General features: G+C 49.3%; 1 protein-coding gene across 1 annotated transcript in view; it reads right to left on the reverse strand.

Annotated features, from left to right (window-relative positions):
- LOC144929826 (IgGFc-binding protein-like) overlaps positions 1-16,746 on the reverse strand; it is an 81,103-nt gene that overhangs the window by 59,944 nt on the left and 4,413 nt on the right. The window contains exons 2-10 of the mRNA XM_078850401.1: positions 15,858-16,017; positions 14,886-15,307; positions 14,350-14,466; positions 10,378-10,942; positions 7,089-7,687; positions 6,224-6,788; positions 4,200-4,798; positions 1,091-1,655; positions 449-557 (exon numbers count right to left, since the gene is read on the reverse strand). Coding sequence (XP_078706527.1) covers positions 449-557; positions 1,091-1,655; positions 4,200-4,798; positions 6,224-6,788; positions 7,089-7,687; positions 10,378-10,942; positions 14,350-14,466; positions 14,886-15,307; positions 15,858-16,017 — 3,701 coding nt within the window. The remainder of the gene's footprint in view (positions 1-448; positions 558-1,090; positions 1,656-4,199; positions 4,799-6,223; positions 6,789-7,088; positions 7,688-10,377; positions 10,943-14,349; positions 14,467-14,885; positions 15,308-15,857; positions 16,018-16,746) is intronic.

The following is a 16,746-nucleotide window of genomic DNA, read 5'->3' on the forward strand; positions in this document are numbered from 1 at the left end:
AAGGGAGGCTGTGGAATCCCCATCATTGGAGGTTTTTAAGAATAAGTTGGACAAACACCTGTCAGAGCTGGTCTAGGCTTACTTGGTCCTGCCTCAGCCCAGGGGCTGGACTTGTCTAAGGTCTACTTGGTCCTTCCTCAGTGAAGGGGGCTGGCCCTGATGACATCTAATGGACCCTTCCAGCACTACATATCTATGATTAATATTCTGATCTCCTTGAAAGGAAGAGAAAACAAAGATAGATAGATAGATAGATAGATAGATAGATAGATAGATAGATAGATAGATAGATAGATAGATAGATAGATCCAGTTCTTTTCCAGGGAACATACACTAGAAAAAAACCAATCAGATTCTTCAGTCCTTGACTAAAGCAAATCAGATTCTCTCTCATACTGTCTTTTCACTGTCCTGAGTTGTCAGGTCTGAGAGAAAAGTGGAAACTCACCCCATAGTAGTGTCCGTCGTGCTCACAACCACAATGCCCTGGCAGGACACACTGATCCCCACTCCACAGGTACCCGTCATTACAGAAACACCCTTCAGAACACAGGGAGCTGCAGTGATTTTCAAGAAAGGAGCCTGCACACAGGTCCCGACAGGGGCGCTCACAAAGCTTGTAGTGACTGTTTGCTGGGCAGCGAGGGTCTGTGAAAATTGGAAGAGGAAAGTTGTTCAGAGATTTGGACAGGTATGAAACTTTGGCATGACTGTATCTTACACTTCCACTGTTACTAGTGAGGGCTTTGGGCTTGATGTGTCTCAAATTCCTCTTCAAAATAATAATGAAGGACAAGAAAACCTAACACAGAAGACTATGGGTCCTTTACTTTGATGGCTCTGAATTCACCCTGGAAAGAGAGTGACACCCTAGACCTGGCTGATCTTCTCCTTCTGTGGAATATAACTCAGACCTTGTCTTTGACATGTCTACAATCCCTTTGGCAGATGTGAACTGGGAACTGGATAACAATGGAATTTGAGTTCCTGCTGCAAATATTCATGTAATCTGATATAGAGCATCACGTAAGGAAAGCCAGACCACCACCAGCACACAGTTCAGTAGCACAGTTACACAGTGCTGCCTTACCACAGAAAGACTCATTCCTCCAGGGTGAGATGGTGACATTCACTCTCTGACAGGCGGCTGCGTATGTCTGAACGGACTCGCACAGGGCACTGCTCTCCCCTCCTGACACACACAGGTCAAAGATGCAATCAGACAGATAGTGGCCTGGGTCAATCTGGGAGTGGCAAGCGGAGAACGGCCCATCAGGGTCCTGGATCACCCAGCACCGGGACTTGGACTGCACCAGACTTTCCTCATCTTCACACAAAGGGCAGGAATCAGGGCAGCCGTCGTCACAGCCAGGGACATCCTCAGACTTCCCAGCCAAAGCCAATTGGAAGGCGTCCTTCCCATGGGAGACGTTCTGCATCACAAAATCATCCTCAGCCGCTCCATTGAGGTTCACGCACAGCCCGCAGGTCTGGCCTCGGTACTCAGTGGGGAGGCTGACAAAGAGGCTGTGGGCCAGGTCATAGCTCACACTCAGACCAGAGTCGGCTTGCACAATTGTATGAAACCCATCCTGATAAACGACAATTCCTCTTCTCTTGAGATACACCGGGAGAGTCAGAGTCACCCCATCAATCTGAGTGAGGGAAAATAGCACCAAAGAGATCAGTGCAGGAATTTATACAGTCATAGATAGGGACCATTCTGATCATTTACTCTGAGTCCCTTGCATGACCCAAGCCAGAAAACTTCACTCAGTAATTCCTGCAGTGGAGGGAATTATTCTTCTCTACTACATAAATGATACCAGAGAGCCCAATATCTTGTGGCTGAACTATATGTCCTTTCGAAAGATATGAATCTCCATAGGAATACTCCAAGTGAGAATAAATCAACCACTTCTCTTGGGAAGCTGTTCCCATAGTTAATTGCTCTCACTGTGACAATGCTTCCTTTCCAAAACGTTTTCTCTCATCTGCAATTTGAATTATACTAACTTCAACTTTCAGCCCCTGAATCCTGTCATTCTTTTGTCTGCTGGCTTAAAGAAAAACTCAGAGATCTTCTCCCTACTTACAGAGCTGATCAAGATGCTAAATCGTCTCAGCCAGGGCCTTGTCAAGCTAGGCTTTAAAAAGCTCTAAGGATGGAGATTCCACCACCTCCCTAGGTAACCCATTCCAGGGCTTCACCACCCTCCTAGTGAAATGGTGTTTCCTGATATCTAACCGAGACCTCCCCCACTGCAACTTGAGACCATTGCTTCTTGTTCTGTCATCTTCCACCACTGAGAACAGCTGAGCTCCATCCTCTTTGGAACCCCCCTTCAGGTAGTTGAAGGCTGCTATCAAATCCCCCCTTTGCTGGGGTGGAACCATAGTGTTAGAAGGGACCGCAAGGGTCATCTAGTCTAACTCCTGCCAAGATGCAGGATTTGTTGGGTCTAATAAGCTAAAGATGTGAGATGTGAGGTAAAGATTTTTAAAAGATGTGAACAAATTGGAGAGAGTCCACAGGAGAGCAACAAAAATGGTAAGAGCATTATGCTCTGATGCACCCCAGAACAGCAATCTCAAAACACATGGAAATCAAAGCAAGACACATGGGTAGGTGATCGTGATCAATCAAAACATGTAATAACCACAAACCAGTTATGTTTTCTTCAGACTGCTGTTGACCGAACAACAGTGCAAATGTCTCCCCCCATGAAATCTGGTCTTCTGTTTGCTTTTACCCTATAGTATACAGATTTCACATTTCTCTAATTGGGGGGCCTGACCCAAAAGGGAGTTGGTGTGTGTGGGGGGTGTCGCAAGGGGGGATTGCGGTATTGCCACACTTACTTCTGCGCTGCCTTCAGAGCTGGGCGGCCAGAGAGGGGCAGCTGTTGGCCAGGCGCCCAGCTCTGGAGGCAGGGCCCTGCCATCAGCAGCGCAGGAGTAAGCTGGCAATGCCGCACCATGGCATCCCTACTTCTCCGCTGCTGCTGGCGATTGCTCTGCCTTCAGAGCCGGGCTCCCGGCCAGCGACTGCTGGTCTTCAGCAGTAGCACAGGAGTAAGGGTAGCAGTTCCGCCACACCCCTTACAAACACCTTGCGACCCCCACCCCACAACTCCTTTTTCAGTCAGGACCCCTACAATTACAGCACCATGAAATCTCAGATTTAAATAGCTGAAATCATGAACTTTATGATTTTTAAAATCCAATGACCGTGAATGGACTGAGAATTTGGTAGGGCTCTAATCATGGTGGGTCACAAGCTAAATATGAGTCAACAGTGTAACACTGTTGCAAAAAAAGTGAACATCGTTCTGGGATGTATTAGGAGGAGTGTTGTAAACAAGCCATGAGAGGTAATTCTTGCGCTCTACTCCACACTGATTAGGCCTTAAGTGAAGTATTGTGTCCACTTCTGGGCGCCGCATTTCAGGAAAGGTGTGAACAAACTGAAGTGCAGAGAAGAGCAACGAAAATTATTAAAGATCTAGAAAATATGACCAATGAGGGAAGATTGAAAATATGGGTTTGTTTAGTCTGAAGAAGAGAAGAGTGAGAGGGGACATGATAACAGTTTTCAAGTACATAAAAGGTTGTTACAAGGAGGTATGAGAAAAATTGTTCTCCTTAACCACTGAGGATAGGACAAGAAGCAATAGGCTTAAAATACAGCAAGCGGGGTGGGGTTCAGTTGAACATTATGAAAAACTTCCTAACTGTCAGGGTGGTTAAGCACTGGAATAAATTACCTAGGGAGGTTGTGGAATCTCCATCCTTGGAGATTTTTAAGAGCAGGTTAGACAAACACCTGTCAGAGATGGTCTAAATAATATTTAGTCTTGCCATGAGTGCAGGGGACTGGACAAGGTGACCTCTCAAGGTCCCTTCCAGTCCTATGATTCTATGAGCAGTGCGCACATAAAGTCTGTGGTGTGCATATGTGAACATGGGTGAGGAATTTAGGGAGAAACCTATCATCTGGTTTGCAGCTCGACATTATACCCCTACTGTCCTCTTACTTGGGGGTTTTAGTTATAAGCTGCCTTTAAACTGGACTAGTGTAGAGCAAAAATTGCAGTGTTGCAGTGACTGGTTTATTGGGGGAAGGTGGAAAAATAATCTGAGAAATGATTTTTTTTCCAACTTAAGTTCTTTGAGTTAATACTTTCCCAGTGAATTACCTTGACTGTCCCCTGCTGCCCTCTCTGAAGATGGATCTCAGTCTTGTTCACAAGGACAAAGACCTCCGAGGTCACAGGCACAGGAACATGGGGCAGGTTTCCGTTCTTCACTTCCACTCTGAAGAAGGGTAAGGACTTTGATGTCCCACACAGTTCCGCAAACACATATTTGCAGGTGCCCTGGGAATTGTATCGCTTCCCATCAAACGTAGTGTAATGGGGCAGACCAGAAGCCCAGCAGATGCCGTTGGTTTGCTCATGGCACCCATAAGCCCCCTTTCGAGTGCCACAGAATTCCCCAGGGGCACAGGCAGAGCGGGAGCACTGGACAGCGTGGGAGGAGCCGTCACATCTGCACAATCTCCGGCAATTTTCTCCTTCCCAGAAGCTTTCCCCTGCCAGGTGGTATCTGCCATTGTGGGTGCAGCCGCACTGCTCTGGAGGCACACAGTCAGTGCCACTCCGCACAAAGCCAGGGTCACACTGGCAACCTTCTTCACACGCAGTCCGGCAGCGGGAGGGCACAGATGGGTGGGTACAAGAGGCCGGGCAGGAAGGTCCACAGAGCTCATAGTGGCTGTTGGGGGGGCAGGTTAACTCTGAAAGGGACATAGAATCATAGAATCATAGAATATCAGGGTTGGAAGGGACCTCAGGAGGTCATCTAGTCCAACCCCCTGCTCAAAGCAGGACCGATCCCCAATTAAATCATCCCAGCCAGCGCTTTGTCAAGACTGACCATAAAAACTTCTAAGGAAGGAGATTCTACCACCTCCCTAGGTAATGCATTACAGTGTTTCACCACCCTCCTAGTGAAAAAGTTTTTCCTAATATCCAGCCTAAATCTCCCCCACTGCAACTTGAGACCATTACTCCTTGTTCTGTCATCTGCTACCACTGAGAACAGTCTAGAGCCATCCTCTTTGGAACCCCCTTTCAGGTAGGAAAGGGAGAGATTCTTTTCAATCCACAAAAGGCATTTGTTCATTTTCTTTTATGTCATATTTAAGAACAAGTTTCTTACCTATTACTTTTAACCTTTTGATAAAATTTGTTATGGGTCATTGGAAGAAGTATTTGACTGACTAAATTTCTTTGGAAAATAATGCACATACCTTCCTTTAAGTTTCTGGACCTCCAGTGGAAAATTTTTCACTTATCCTTCAATGCTAACCCTGTCCCAATCTATACAGACCTGAAATATGACTCTTTCCCTTATGTATTGTCCAAGTTGTACTGTTAGTCCATGCAGTAAACAATGTTTTATCCCAGATCTTAGTTATAAATTGTGCTTATGCTGGTTGACCATTCAATTTGGAGAAAATTTCATTTAAAAATAATTTTATCCGCAGTGTTAAATACAGAAGGAATGCTCCAGGGAATCCTTCCAGGCAGTAAACCCAAGGGAAGGAATGAAACTAGGGATAATAAGACATGAAAATGAGAGATTAGGATAAATAGTTGTGTGAAAAAAATATTTTCATATTGTTTGGAATTTTGAAATGTACCTGAGCGACTTGGAGCAGGAATCCCAAGTGGGATTTGTGCTCCTAAATCATATAGGCACTTGTCAAAATTCTCCCCATTAGAATTAGCAGTTTTGCATCTGAGATAAACACTCTTCTCCTGCTTATTAGTATTTTATTCATTTCAAACTGAATCCGACCTAAGAGCTCTGTTGAAAATTAATGACTCCTGTGTTTTCTTTATCAGCATTGTAGGGCTGGCTCATACCTTGGCAAGGCACTTTGGGAGACCTGACATTTGAAAGCAGGAAGAGTACAAATCCACACTGTATCAGAAAAGCTAATTTGTTCTGAATACAGAAAACTGGGAGAGAACAAATAAATTATCTGTTTGTCTTCATCATCTAGAGATTTTTATATTGATCTTTAAAAGGGAGGACATCAGACTGTCAGACCAGGAGAGCCTGCCCTGACCAATGTGGGTCAGGCTAATGTCTGAGCTGTTCAATAAGAGAGGAAGTCTTACTAAAGAGCGTGTGTTTGGAATCATCAGCTTACCACACGCAGCCCGCTGTCTCCATGGCTCAATGGCAATGCCGCGATTTTGGCACTGCTGGGCATAACTGCGGAGCACTTGACACAGGATCTCGTGGCTGCCCCGAGTCGCGCACACATCCCTCACGCAACTCTCTAAGTGAACCTGAGCCTCAGCAGGCTTGTTACACGCTCTAAAAGGCCCGGCAGTGTCTGTGATAACCCCGCAGCGGTGCTGAGTTCTGTACTGGACTAGCTCTACTTCATTACATGGGGCTGGGAGCCCAGTGGCCGTGCAGTGAAAGGAGGAATCGGCATCCTTCCAGCTATTGCCAAAGGTGACAGCGTCATGGACCACAGAACCGCTTGGGGTTCGAAAATCATCGCTCCGGTTCCCATTGAAGTCTCCACCGAGTCCGCAGAGGAACCCAGAATAGGCTTCAGAAACAGAAACTAGCACAGAATAGGACCAGTCATAGGATACAGAAAGGCCAAAATCCGTCTGAACCACAGCAGATGAGCCACTGAAATAGGCGTAGAGTTTACCCGATGCAAGGACCAGGGGAAGATTGACCAGGGATCCATTCACCTAGGGGGCAAACAAGACATGCAGAAATCTTTAAGAATGGGATGCTTGTCTGGCATGGAAAAATCAGGATTCCCCCTGTGATGAGGATCTTCCCCCACCCCAGGGGCAGGGAGGGCCATGACCATGGCTGGAGAAGCGGGAGATGCCAGAGAATACCACATTCCAACTTGTACTTGACTGGTGTAGCATCCCTTCAAGACAGCTGCATCCACTCTGATTTAGAGTGGCCGTGTGGCTCTTGCCCAGCTACTTATTGGGAAAAAAAGCAAAATGTAAGAGAAGTCATGGAAATTATCTCACCTGCACCTGGCCATACTGTCCTGCTGCTATAGCAATACGCTCACCATAGACATCTAGCTCTACCAGGTGCGTCCAGGACACTGCAATGGAGCCCCTGTGCACATTCTCTACTTTGATGGTGAAGTCGGGGAGTTTCCCAGGGGGTCCACAGTATTTGCTCAGGGTGTACTTGCAGGCTCCTTGATAATCAAACATGACTCCATCGAACGTGGTGTAGTGGGGGTGGCCGAACACCCATAAGGTGCCAAACGTCACAGGGTAACAGCCTCGGCTGCCATCCACCACGCGGCATGTCTCCAGAGCCCCGCAGGCATGATCCTGGCACTGCATGGGCTGGGCAGGCTGCCGGCAGCTGCATTTCCTGCGGCAGGTGTCTGTCAGGATCACCTCCTCTCCCAGCCGGTGATACTGACCCTTCAGCGTGCAGCCGCACTGTCTCAGGGACACACATGCTGCTCCGCTGAGGATGTAGCCTTTGTTGCAAACACAGCCCTCTCTGCAAGGCTGGGTGCAGTACAGGGGGGCAGTGGAATCCATGCAGCTGGCAGGACAGGCACTGGTACAGGGTTCGTAATGGCTGTTCTCTGGACAAGTGATCCCTAGAATCAAAGGAAGGCAGGAAGGAGAAAATTATGAACGCATCCTGAATCGTATAAATGAACCAATGTTTGGACACCTGCAACTCCCACTGGAGTCGGTCGAAGGGTTGGGCCTATTAGCTGTAACACAGACAGCAGTCTAGGCTGTGGGTGTCTAGACCAGGACAGAGGGAGACCCTATTTATTGATAGGAAGTGCCACCGTTTGCATTAGTTAGTCTGGGAGTTAGCCAGGTAGGAGAACTACTGGGTTTCAGTTTATTCAACTGCCTAAATAAACTTGCCTCTGTACTCAATGCCACAGACTGTAGTGTCTCTTCTGGGCCTTGCAGGAGCAATACAATATCTGGATTTCACACATCACTGTCCTCCTCAGCCATATTCCCTGGATTCCCATTTCTGAATCGAGGATATAACATCCCTCTTTGTCCTCAAGTCACCTCAGGAATTTACCCTTCACCACCATGTCCTATTCTCCAAACCATTCAACACCTTTCTTTGCATCAGACCTTTTTCTATCTCCTCCTCATCCTAGGGAAGGGTCGTGCTATCTCCCAGGCTGTTCCTGTCCCCCACCTGAAACATCACCGTTCCATACCATTCAATTCAATGAGGCATTATTGGCATGACCAGCTATGTTGCCCAAGTGTAGGAAAAAGACTGACCCCTCAGGTATCTGTGAGAGGCAGGTATTGTCCACCCAGCATAGAGTTACACACCCAAGGGGTTTGAGCCCATGTCCTTTGGTCACCTCTGTCCATGCCTGATCCAGTGACAGATGGCTACATAGCACAATGTCATCTCTGCTGTCCCAGGGTTACATGCCTCCTCTCTGCAGATCCCTGATTCTCTTCCATTCCTAGCTATACCCGCTGCTTCAGCCTCCCTTTCTGACAAAAAAAATCATGTCCCGCTCTCCAAGACTGCAGCATTCCCCTCTGGGGTCAACCATTCTCCCCACAAAGTATTCTGCTGTCTCATCCCCTGTTCTAAAGCATCTCCAACCCTTCTCTGGGAAGGTATTACAACCTCCAGCAGATCCAGGTAATTCTCAGCATGGGGTGGAACCGGACAAGAAACCTCCAAGGTAAGTTTTGTATGAAATGTAGGGGGCTGGAAAAATACCCATGTACAGCAGCTGAAGATCTGGTTGAGGAAAGAAGCTATATTATAGCATCATATTCTTAACTGGCAGAATCTTGCAGATCATAATTAAAGTACATAGCCACATATGTACTTATCTGTTTAGAATCAAATAATAATAAGTCACACTTTATATTAAGGTTCCATTTATAAAGAGTTAATAAATGATTAATAGATGTTTTAATAAATGATCAAATGACTGTCAAAGAGTTCCATTGGTTAACAGACTACATATAACCATCTGTCTGTGTCATAGCTTTAAGACCAGAAGGAACCATTTGATCATTTAGTCTCACCTCCTGGATAGAACAACTCATACTGCTCATGTCTGTAACATGCTTATAATAACCATCAATCATGTATTAACTTTTTATAAGGCAGTTATAAATTTAACTTTATCCTAAAGTTTGAGTGAAACCTATGTATGTTTAATATGAGATTTAAATTATTCTAGATGATAACAGATGGAGTACAAATAATGAAAATTAATTATTTAGTTTCAGGAAATAACCCAGATCATTAGACAGCAAAAATTACACTTTAAGTACCAGCTGGGCATATACTGTACTGTACTGGGAATAACATATATTCTGAGAAAATCCTGTTATTATTATTTACTATTTGTATTAAAGTAGGATCTAGACACCTGAACCAAGATCAGGGCCTTGTTGTGCTAGGCACTGTACAGATAGTAACCATAGTAAGAAACAGTCCCTGCATCAGAGTTTACAATCTAGATAGACAACAGATAGAGAAAAGGATTACTACCACCATTTTACAGATGAAGAACTGAGGCCCACAGGCTTGCCAAAGGTCACGCAGGAAGTCTGTGGCAGAGCAGGAACTGAACCCAGACCCCAGTTCAGTACCTTACCCAAGGGGTCCATCCTTCTTCTCCAATATAGATGAAATTGTTAGCAATAATGACACCAATCATTTTATTTCTTAGCTGCCCTTCCACCCCAAGTAAGTGAAATCCGAGAAATAAACGAAGGGTCTGATTCGAATCTCGCAGCTGCCGACGTCAGAAGGAACTCCACTGGAGCAGTGTGCAGATGAGATCAGAATTAGGCCCAAAGGGCATTTCCTGTGTGACCTGGGGCGGACTTTGGCCTATGGGGGTGTGACCTGCAGCGCACACTAGTCTGCTGCGCTCTAACTACCCCCTGTGGACGCTGCCGGCATGAACTAAAAGGTAACTAGCTCACGCTAGCACAGTCCTATATGAAAGGCTATGTTAACATGAACCTTTTAGTCCACCCCAGCAGCGTCCACATGGGGCAACTGGAGTGCAACAATTTGGTGTACTCTACAATTCACACCCCAGGAGTCCACACTGCCATGCAACATAGACATGGCCTGAGTCTCTGCCTGGCTCAGGTCCCTCTCTATGGAGTCGCAATGCCCTGCCTCACAGAAGTGCTGTGAGAAAAAAATGCTTTGAAGATTGTGAAGCAATCAGCTATTACAGTAATGGAGGCCATATAAGTGCTTAAGATCCTTTACACACAAGATGGTTAGCTAAAGATTTGTAGAGATTTTACTCACCACAAAATCGGTCTGCTCTCCACTGCCCAACAGTGATGTTGGCCGCCTGGCAGCTCTCTGTGTAAGCACCCAGAACCCCACACAGCACAGTCCGATTCCCCCTGGACATGCAGAGGTCATACATACAGTTTTCCACCAAGCCTTCCTGGGATAGGGCCTGAGCGCAGGCTGTGAAGGGGCCTGGAGACATTTGCATAATGCCGCAGTAGTCATGGCCAGAATAATGAGCCTGTTCAGCAGGGGGACAAGAAGGCAGCTCCTGGTCCTCCGCACACTGGCGCCTGTCACCCTTCACCTGCCAGCTTGTGGCAAAGACAGCAGCTGACGTGACTAAGGTGCCATTTGGAGTCTGGAAGTCATCGGAGGGGTCACCAGTCAGTGTCCCGCACAGGCCGCAGGTGAAGCCATGGTAAGTCGAGGGCACGGTGACCTCCACATGTTGAATCCCATCATAGGAAATCTCCACCCCAAAATCAGTGGCAACTTTCACAGAGAAGCCATTCTGGTGCACTTGGATCTTCCCATTGAGAAGAGCGACCGGAAGGAGAGACTTTATCCCATTCACCTAGCAGGGGATTGATAAGAATAAAACACTGAGCGCTTCTCTAGCAATCTTCATTTTAAAGTACTCTAGAGGCATTGGGCCAGATCCTCGTAAATCGGCACAGTTCTATTGCCTTCAGCTGAGCTGCACTGATTTACAACAGCTGAAGATCGTGCCCCCTCCTTATAATCTATAAGAATCTATGTAGGGAGCAGATTTCTGAGAGAAGAGGGCTCTTTAATCCAGCAGACAAAAAGGCAGAATAAGAATCAATGGCTGGAAGCTGAAGAGAAAGAAATTCAGACCAAAAATGAGATGTATTTTTTAACAGTGCGGGGAATTAACTATTGGAACAACTGACCTAGCAATTCTCCATCGCTAAGAGTCTTTACATTAAAACTGCATGTCTCTTTTAACATATACGCTCACCTTAAACAGAAGTTATAGGACTGATGAAGCAATCAATGGGTAAAATTCTGAGGCCAGGCTTAATGATCATAAGGGACCACCCTTCTAGCCAGAAAACCTATGAATATATGACATCTAAAGACCTGAAAGGGTTGGTTTTAGGACTGGATTTTATTTTTTTTTAATTTACATTAGAAATCCAGATTGTACCTACCTGTTTTTTTCCTGAAAGACCCTATGGTCAACCAGAAACATAATAGGGTTATGACATTAGAGACCCCATGCTAGTAAACCACACTGATTGAGAGGGGGAGAAAATTTCATTGAGACTGTTTAAAACTCTTTGTTTTGTTTGCTTGTTTTGTTAACTCCTGTTTAACTCAAAAGCTAAGAAACACTTGGGAGAAAATACTCTCTTTGCCAAACAGACTGCACTTTTACCTTCCTACTCCAGGACAGGCCCAACACAGAAAACAACAGAATGCCACGAGCCGTCGCCTTCAGCCCCCAACCAGAACCTCTCCAACGCATCATCAAGGATCTACAACTGATCCTGAAGAACGACCCACCACTCTTGGGAGATCTTGGGAGACAGGCCAGTCCTTGCCTACAGACAGCCCCCCAACCTGAAGCAAATACTCACCAGCAACCACACAACAGAACCACTAACCCAGGAACCTATCCTTGCAACAAAGCCCGTTGCCAACTGTGTCCACATATCTATTCAGGGGACACCATCATAGGGCCTAGTCACATCAGCCACACTATCAGAGGCTCGTTCACCTGCACATCCACCAATGTGATATATGCCATCATGTGCCAGCAATGCCCCTCTGCCATGTATATTGGCCAAACTGGACAGTCTCTATGTAAAAGAATACATGGACACAAATCAGACGTCAAGAATTATAACATTCAAAAACCAGTTAGAGAACACTTCAATCTCTTTGGTCACTCGATTACAGACCTAAAAGTGGCAATTCTTCAACAAAAAAACTTCAAAAACAGACTCCAACAAGAGACTGCTGAACTGGAATTAATTTGCAGACTGGATACAATTAACTTAGGCTTGAATAAAGACTGGGAGTGGATGGGTCATTACACAAAGTAAAACTATTTTCCCATGTTTATTCCCTCCCTCCCCCACCCTCCACTGTTTCTCAGATGTTCTTGTCAACTGCTGGAAATGGCCCACCTTGATTATCACTACAAAATGTTCCCCCTTTCCCCCCCACCACTCTCCTGCTCACCTTAAGTGATCACTCTCATTACAGTGTGTATGGTAACACCCATTTTTTCATGTTCTCTATGTATATAAATCTCCCCACTGTATTTTCCACTGAATGCATCCACTGAAGTGAGCTGTAGCTCACGAAAGCGTATGCTCTAAAAAATTTGTTAGTCTCTAAGGTGCTACAAGTCCTCCTTTTCTTTTTGCAGATACAGACTAACACGGCTGCTACTCTGGAATCTATGTCACTTAACTGACTGTGGTGGAATGAATGAGCCGTTAACTGGCTGAAACCAACCCATATTAATAGAGGCTCCAAAAAGACAATGGTGAACCCAAGGACCTAACAATGGACACCTAATAATGGGAAACTCTGGCAGATCAGACATGTGAACGTAGCAGGAGTCCTGCAGGAGGAGATCAATGGACCAAAGGGTGTCAGGTAGCTGTCTTAAGAGCTGGCCTTTGGAGAGACACAGAAGCTCTCACCTGAGGCTGGGACTGACAAAGAGGGAGCCCAAGCCAAAATGGATTCTGCAGCAGCCCTGATGCTGGCCAGTCTGAACTCTGCCTCTACTTTTGCTTCTCTGCACTAAGCTGAGGACCTCAGTGCTGGCCTCCAGCTGATTAATAAACCCTGCTCTGATGTAAAAGGGCTGCCTGGCAAACACTCATTCAGGTGCATTGGTCCCTGAAAAGGGTAAACGTTTCTGACCAGGAGTCTGCCTCAGTTGGACTCACTGGCCAGAGCTCCTGGCATGAAGCAGGAGTGCTGGAGCCCTGAGGCTCAGTCATGGCCTCCCCTTAAAGAAGTGCGGGAACCCTTGTGGGGCTGGCACACTGAAGGGGTTCCTTCAAGGGACTGTTTAAAAGCTGGGGCAGAGCAGAGCTCCTGTGGATTGTGACCCCTACGCCAGTGTCTTCCCAGTGGAGTACCTAGGTGTCCTGAGTATGGCCAGTGACACCAGCCCTTCCCCACCCAGCGGGAAGGCAGGGAAAGCAGCTGCCAGAGACCCCCAGGGCAGGAATTCTGGCCCAGCTTCCCCAGTCTGGAGCTTCAGCCAAACTGGAGCAGCCTGGGATGAACTGACACTCACACAATGACTGCCATGGCACCCTCGTTTTCAGGAGCAGAGCGCTGATAACACGCCCTAGGGGAGCCCTTTTGTTGGAGTAACTGAAACAGTAACCAGTGCCGGTAGGTGGGGATGGGGAAGCATCTACCCACAGCCCCAACCAGAGAGCAAATGTTACTGCCACTCTGCCCGTGGGGCAGGTGAGGGGAAGGGGCTGAGGGCCAGGTGTGGGGAGGAGGGCTGAGGGGCATAGGACAGGTGGGGGGCTGAGGAGCAGGTGAGGAGGGGGGCTGAGGGGCAGGTGGGGGGCTGAGGGGCAGGTGAGGAGGGGGGCTGAGGGGCGAGGGGCAGGTGAGGAAGGGGGCAAGGGGCAGGTGAGGGGCTGAGGGCAGGTGAGGAGGGGGGCCGAGGGGTGAGGGGCAGGTGGGGGGCTGAGGGGCAGGTGAGGAGGGGGGCTGAGGGGTGAGGGGCAGGTGGGGGGCTGAGGGACGAGGGGCAGGTGAGGAAGGGGGCAAGGGACAGGTGGGGGGACTGAGGGCAGGTGAGGAAGGGGGCTCAGGGGAAGGGGCTGCGGCCAGACAAGGGAGGAGCTAAGAAGCAAAGGGGGCTGAGGGGCAAGCGAGGGGGCTGTAGATGATGGGGGAAGGGGGGAGGGGAGGGGGGCTGAGGGGCACGATAACACCGCTTAGGTCTTTCCTGCCTTTTTCCCCCACCATCTCCTCTGCGCATGCGCAGCTGGGAGAGCCCAACGGCCCCAGCGTGGGGCTGGAGCAGAGGGGGCAGCCGGGCGCCGGGGAGAGCACGTGCAGGGTCTCCCACCCTCCCATCCGCTGGGGGAGAGAGGGAGGAGATAAATCCTGATTGGGGACAGAGCTGGGGCAGAAGGCTACTGGGGGCTGGGGCGGGAAGGGCTGGGGCGGGAAAGCACCGGGGGGCAGTACAGGAGGGGCTGGGGCGGGAGGGCACTGGGGGGGGCGGTACAGGAGGGGCTGGGGCGGGAGGGCACCAGGGGGCGGTACAGGAGGAGGACACTGGGGGAGGTACAGAAGGGGCTGGGGCAGGCGGGCACTGGGGAGTGGTATGGGAGGGGCTGGGGAGGAGGGCACCGGGGGGCGGTATGGGAGGGGCTCAGGCAGGAGGGCACTGGGGGGCAGTACGGGAGGGGCTTGTGTTGCTAGGGGGCTGTAGGACTATGAAGGCAGAGCAGTTACGCTGGGGCTGGGCTCATGCCCCGGAGCCCCCAACTCACCGTGATGTGTCCAGTGGCCCCCCTGGCCATGGCGATGTCCTGTCCGTAGACTGTCACCCGGACAAGGCGGGTGCAGGGTGCCCCCTGTGCGGCCTCTGGGTCCTTGCTCTCTGCCTCCACCCGGAATGGCGCCAGGCCAGAGGGATGCGGGGGGGCGCACAGCTGGGACAGCGTGTGGGTGCAGGCCCCCTGGAAGCGGTAGAGCCGCCCATCGAAGGTTCTGTAGTGCCGCCCCGCCCAGACCCGGCAGGCTGCTCGTCTGATGGGCTGACACACGTGGTACCAGGAGGCTGGGTGGCAGGCCTCATCTGGGGAGCAACCCCTTGCCTGGCATGTCACCCCATCCTCCCCATACATACACTGGCACCGGCGATCACACTTCTGGTCGCTCCAGAAGAAAGTGCCAGGGGGCAGGAAGTTGGCTGCAGAGAGAGACCAGGAGGTGTGAGTCTGTGCCCTTCTAGGCAGGACGGGCAGCCAAGGAAGGCAGCAGCTGCCTGGGCCCAGGTGGAGGGAGACGCACACCTGGGATCAGGGGAGATATGGTTAAAGGGAAGGACGGGGTATTGGGGGGTTGTTGGCTACGGAGGGCCTGGAAGCGGGGGATGGTTCTAGAGAAGGTTGAGGCTAGAAAGAAGGATGGGCTGGAAGGGAACAGAGAAATGGGCCGAGCGATGGGAGGGGAGGAAGGTGCCGGGAGAGGGCTGGGATGGATAAGGGAACGGGTCAGAAGGTGCTAGGGTGCCTGGGTGAGAGAGGCTTAGACAGAGACAAAGGCCCAGAGCAGCCAGGCTTCCACGCTTCATGGAAATCCTTGGTGGCGTCAAAGCGGGGTGTGTGGATCGGAGATGAGAAGAGACAGGGGGCTTAGCCAAAGCAAGTGCAAGGTGCGGTGCAGGCTGTAATATACTGGTGTGAGAGAGATGTTGCCACCCCCAACTGGATGGCACCGCTGCGACCTCTGCCACGCACCGTTGTAGACACAGCCGTTGGGCACAGCAAAATTGTCCACCTGGAAGGCCCATCGCCCAGGGCTCTTGATGTTGCTCATTGAGCTGATCTTCAGGATGCTTGGGGTCTGTGAGCCAGGGATGTTGAAGTAATTTTTGGACCCACCACTGTTAAATCCAGCCTGAGAGGGGAATGAACAGGAGCAGGATCAAAGGAAGAGGCAGCTGTTTGTGCTGGAAAGAGACACGACTCCAGTGCTGCGGATCCAGCTCCATGGGCAGCCAGAACCCAGGATACACATGGGTCCTGGCAATGGGGCATCTGCAGGCACCAGGCTCATCGAGAAAATCAGTTTTTTGTACCACTGCCCCCTACTGGGTAGGAACAGGAGCACTGCAATGGGTCACACTAACTGGGAAAGTACCCAGGGATAATGACTTGTCACTTCTGTGACCACTAAACTACACTTCCCTCCACAAGCTAGGAATACAAATGAAGGGACTCCCAGTCCTCCCACTTCAACCACTGACCCCCATTCTTCTACCAGAGCTGGGATTGAACCCAGAAGTCCTGACTCCCAGCTCCCCTGCTCTGACCCACTAGACCCCACTCCCTCCCATGCTGTGAATAGACTCCAAGAACTCAGGAGTCCTGACTCACATGCTTTGTTGCAACTAGAACTCAGGGCCTGGATCTTAGTCTCCTTTCCTAATCACTAGTACTAAGGTGATAGGGGCTTATGAGTCCAGTAGGTAGCTACATACATTTTGTGTATGGCGATGGAGGGATGGATAGAGAGACAAACGCTGCCTCCCATAATACAGAGAGGTGGCCGTTCTAGGCCCCTTGTCCATTGAAAGTGCTGAACATACCTTCTCAGTCTCCCAATTTTCCAGCCTGGAGTAATGAG

Source organism: Lepidochelys kempii, chromosome 24 (assembly GCF_965140285.1).
Source record: "Lepidochelys kempii isolate rLepKem1 chromosome 24, rLepKem1.hap1, whole genome shotgun sequence".
NCBI lineage: Eukaryota > Metazoa > Chordata > Testudines > Cheloniidae > Lepidochelys > Lepidochelys kempii.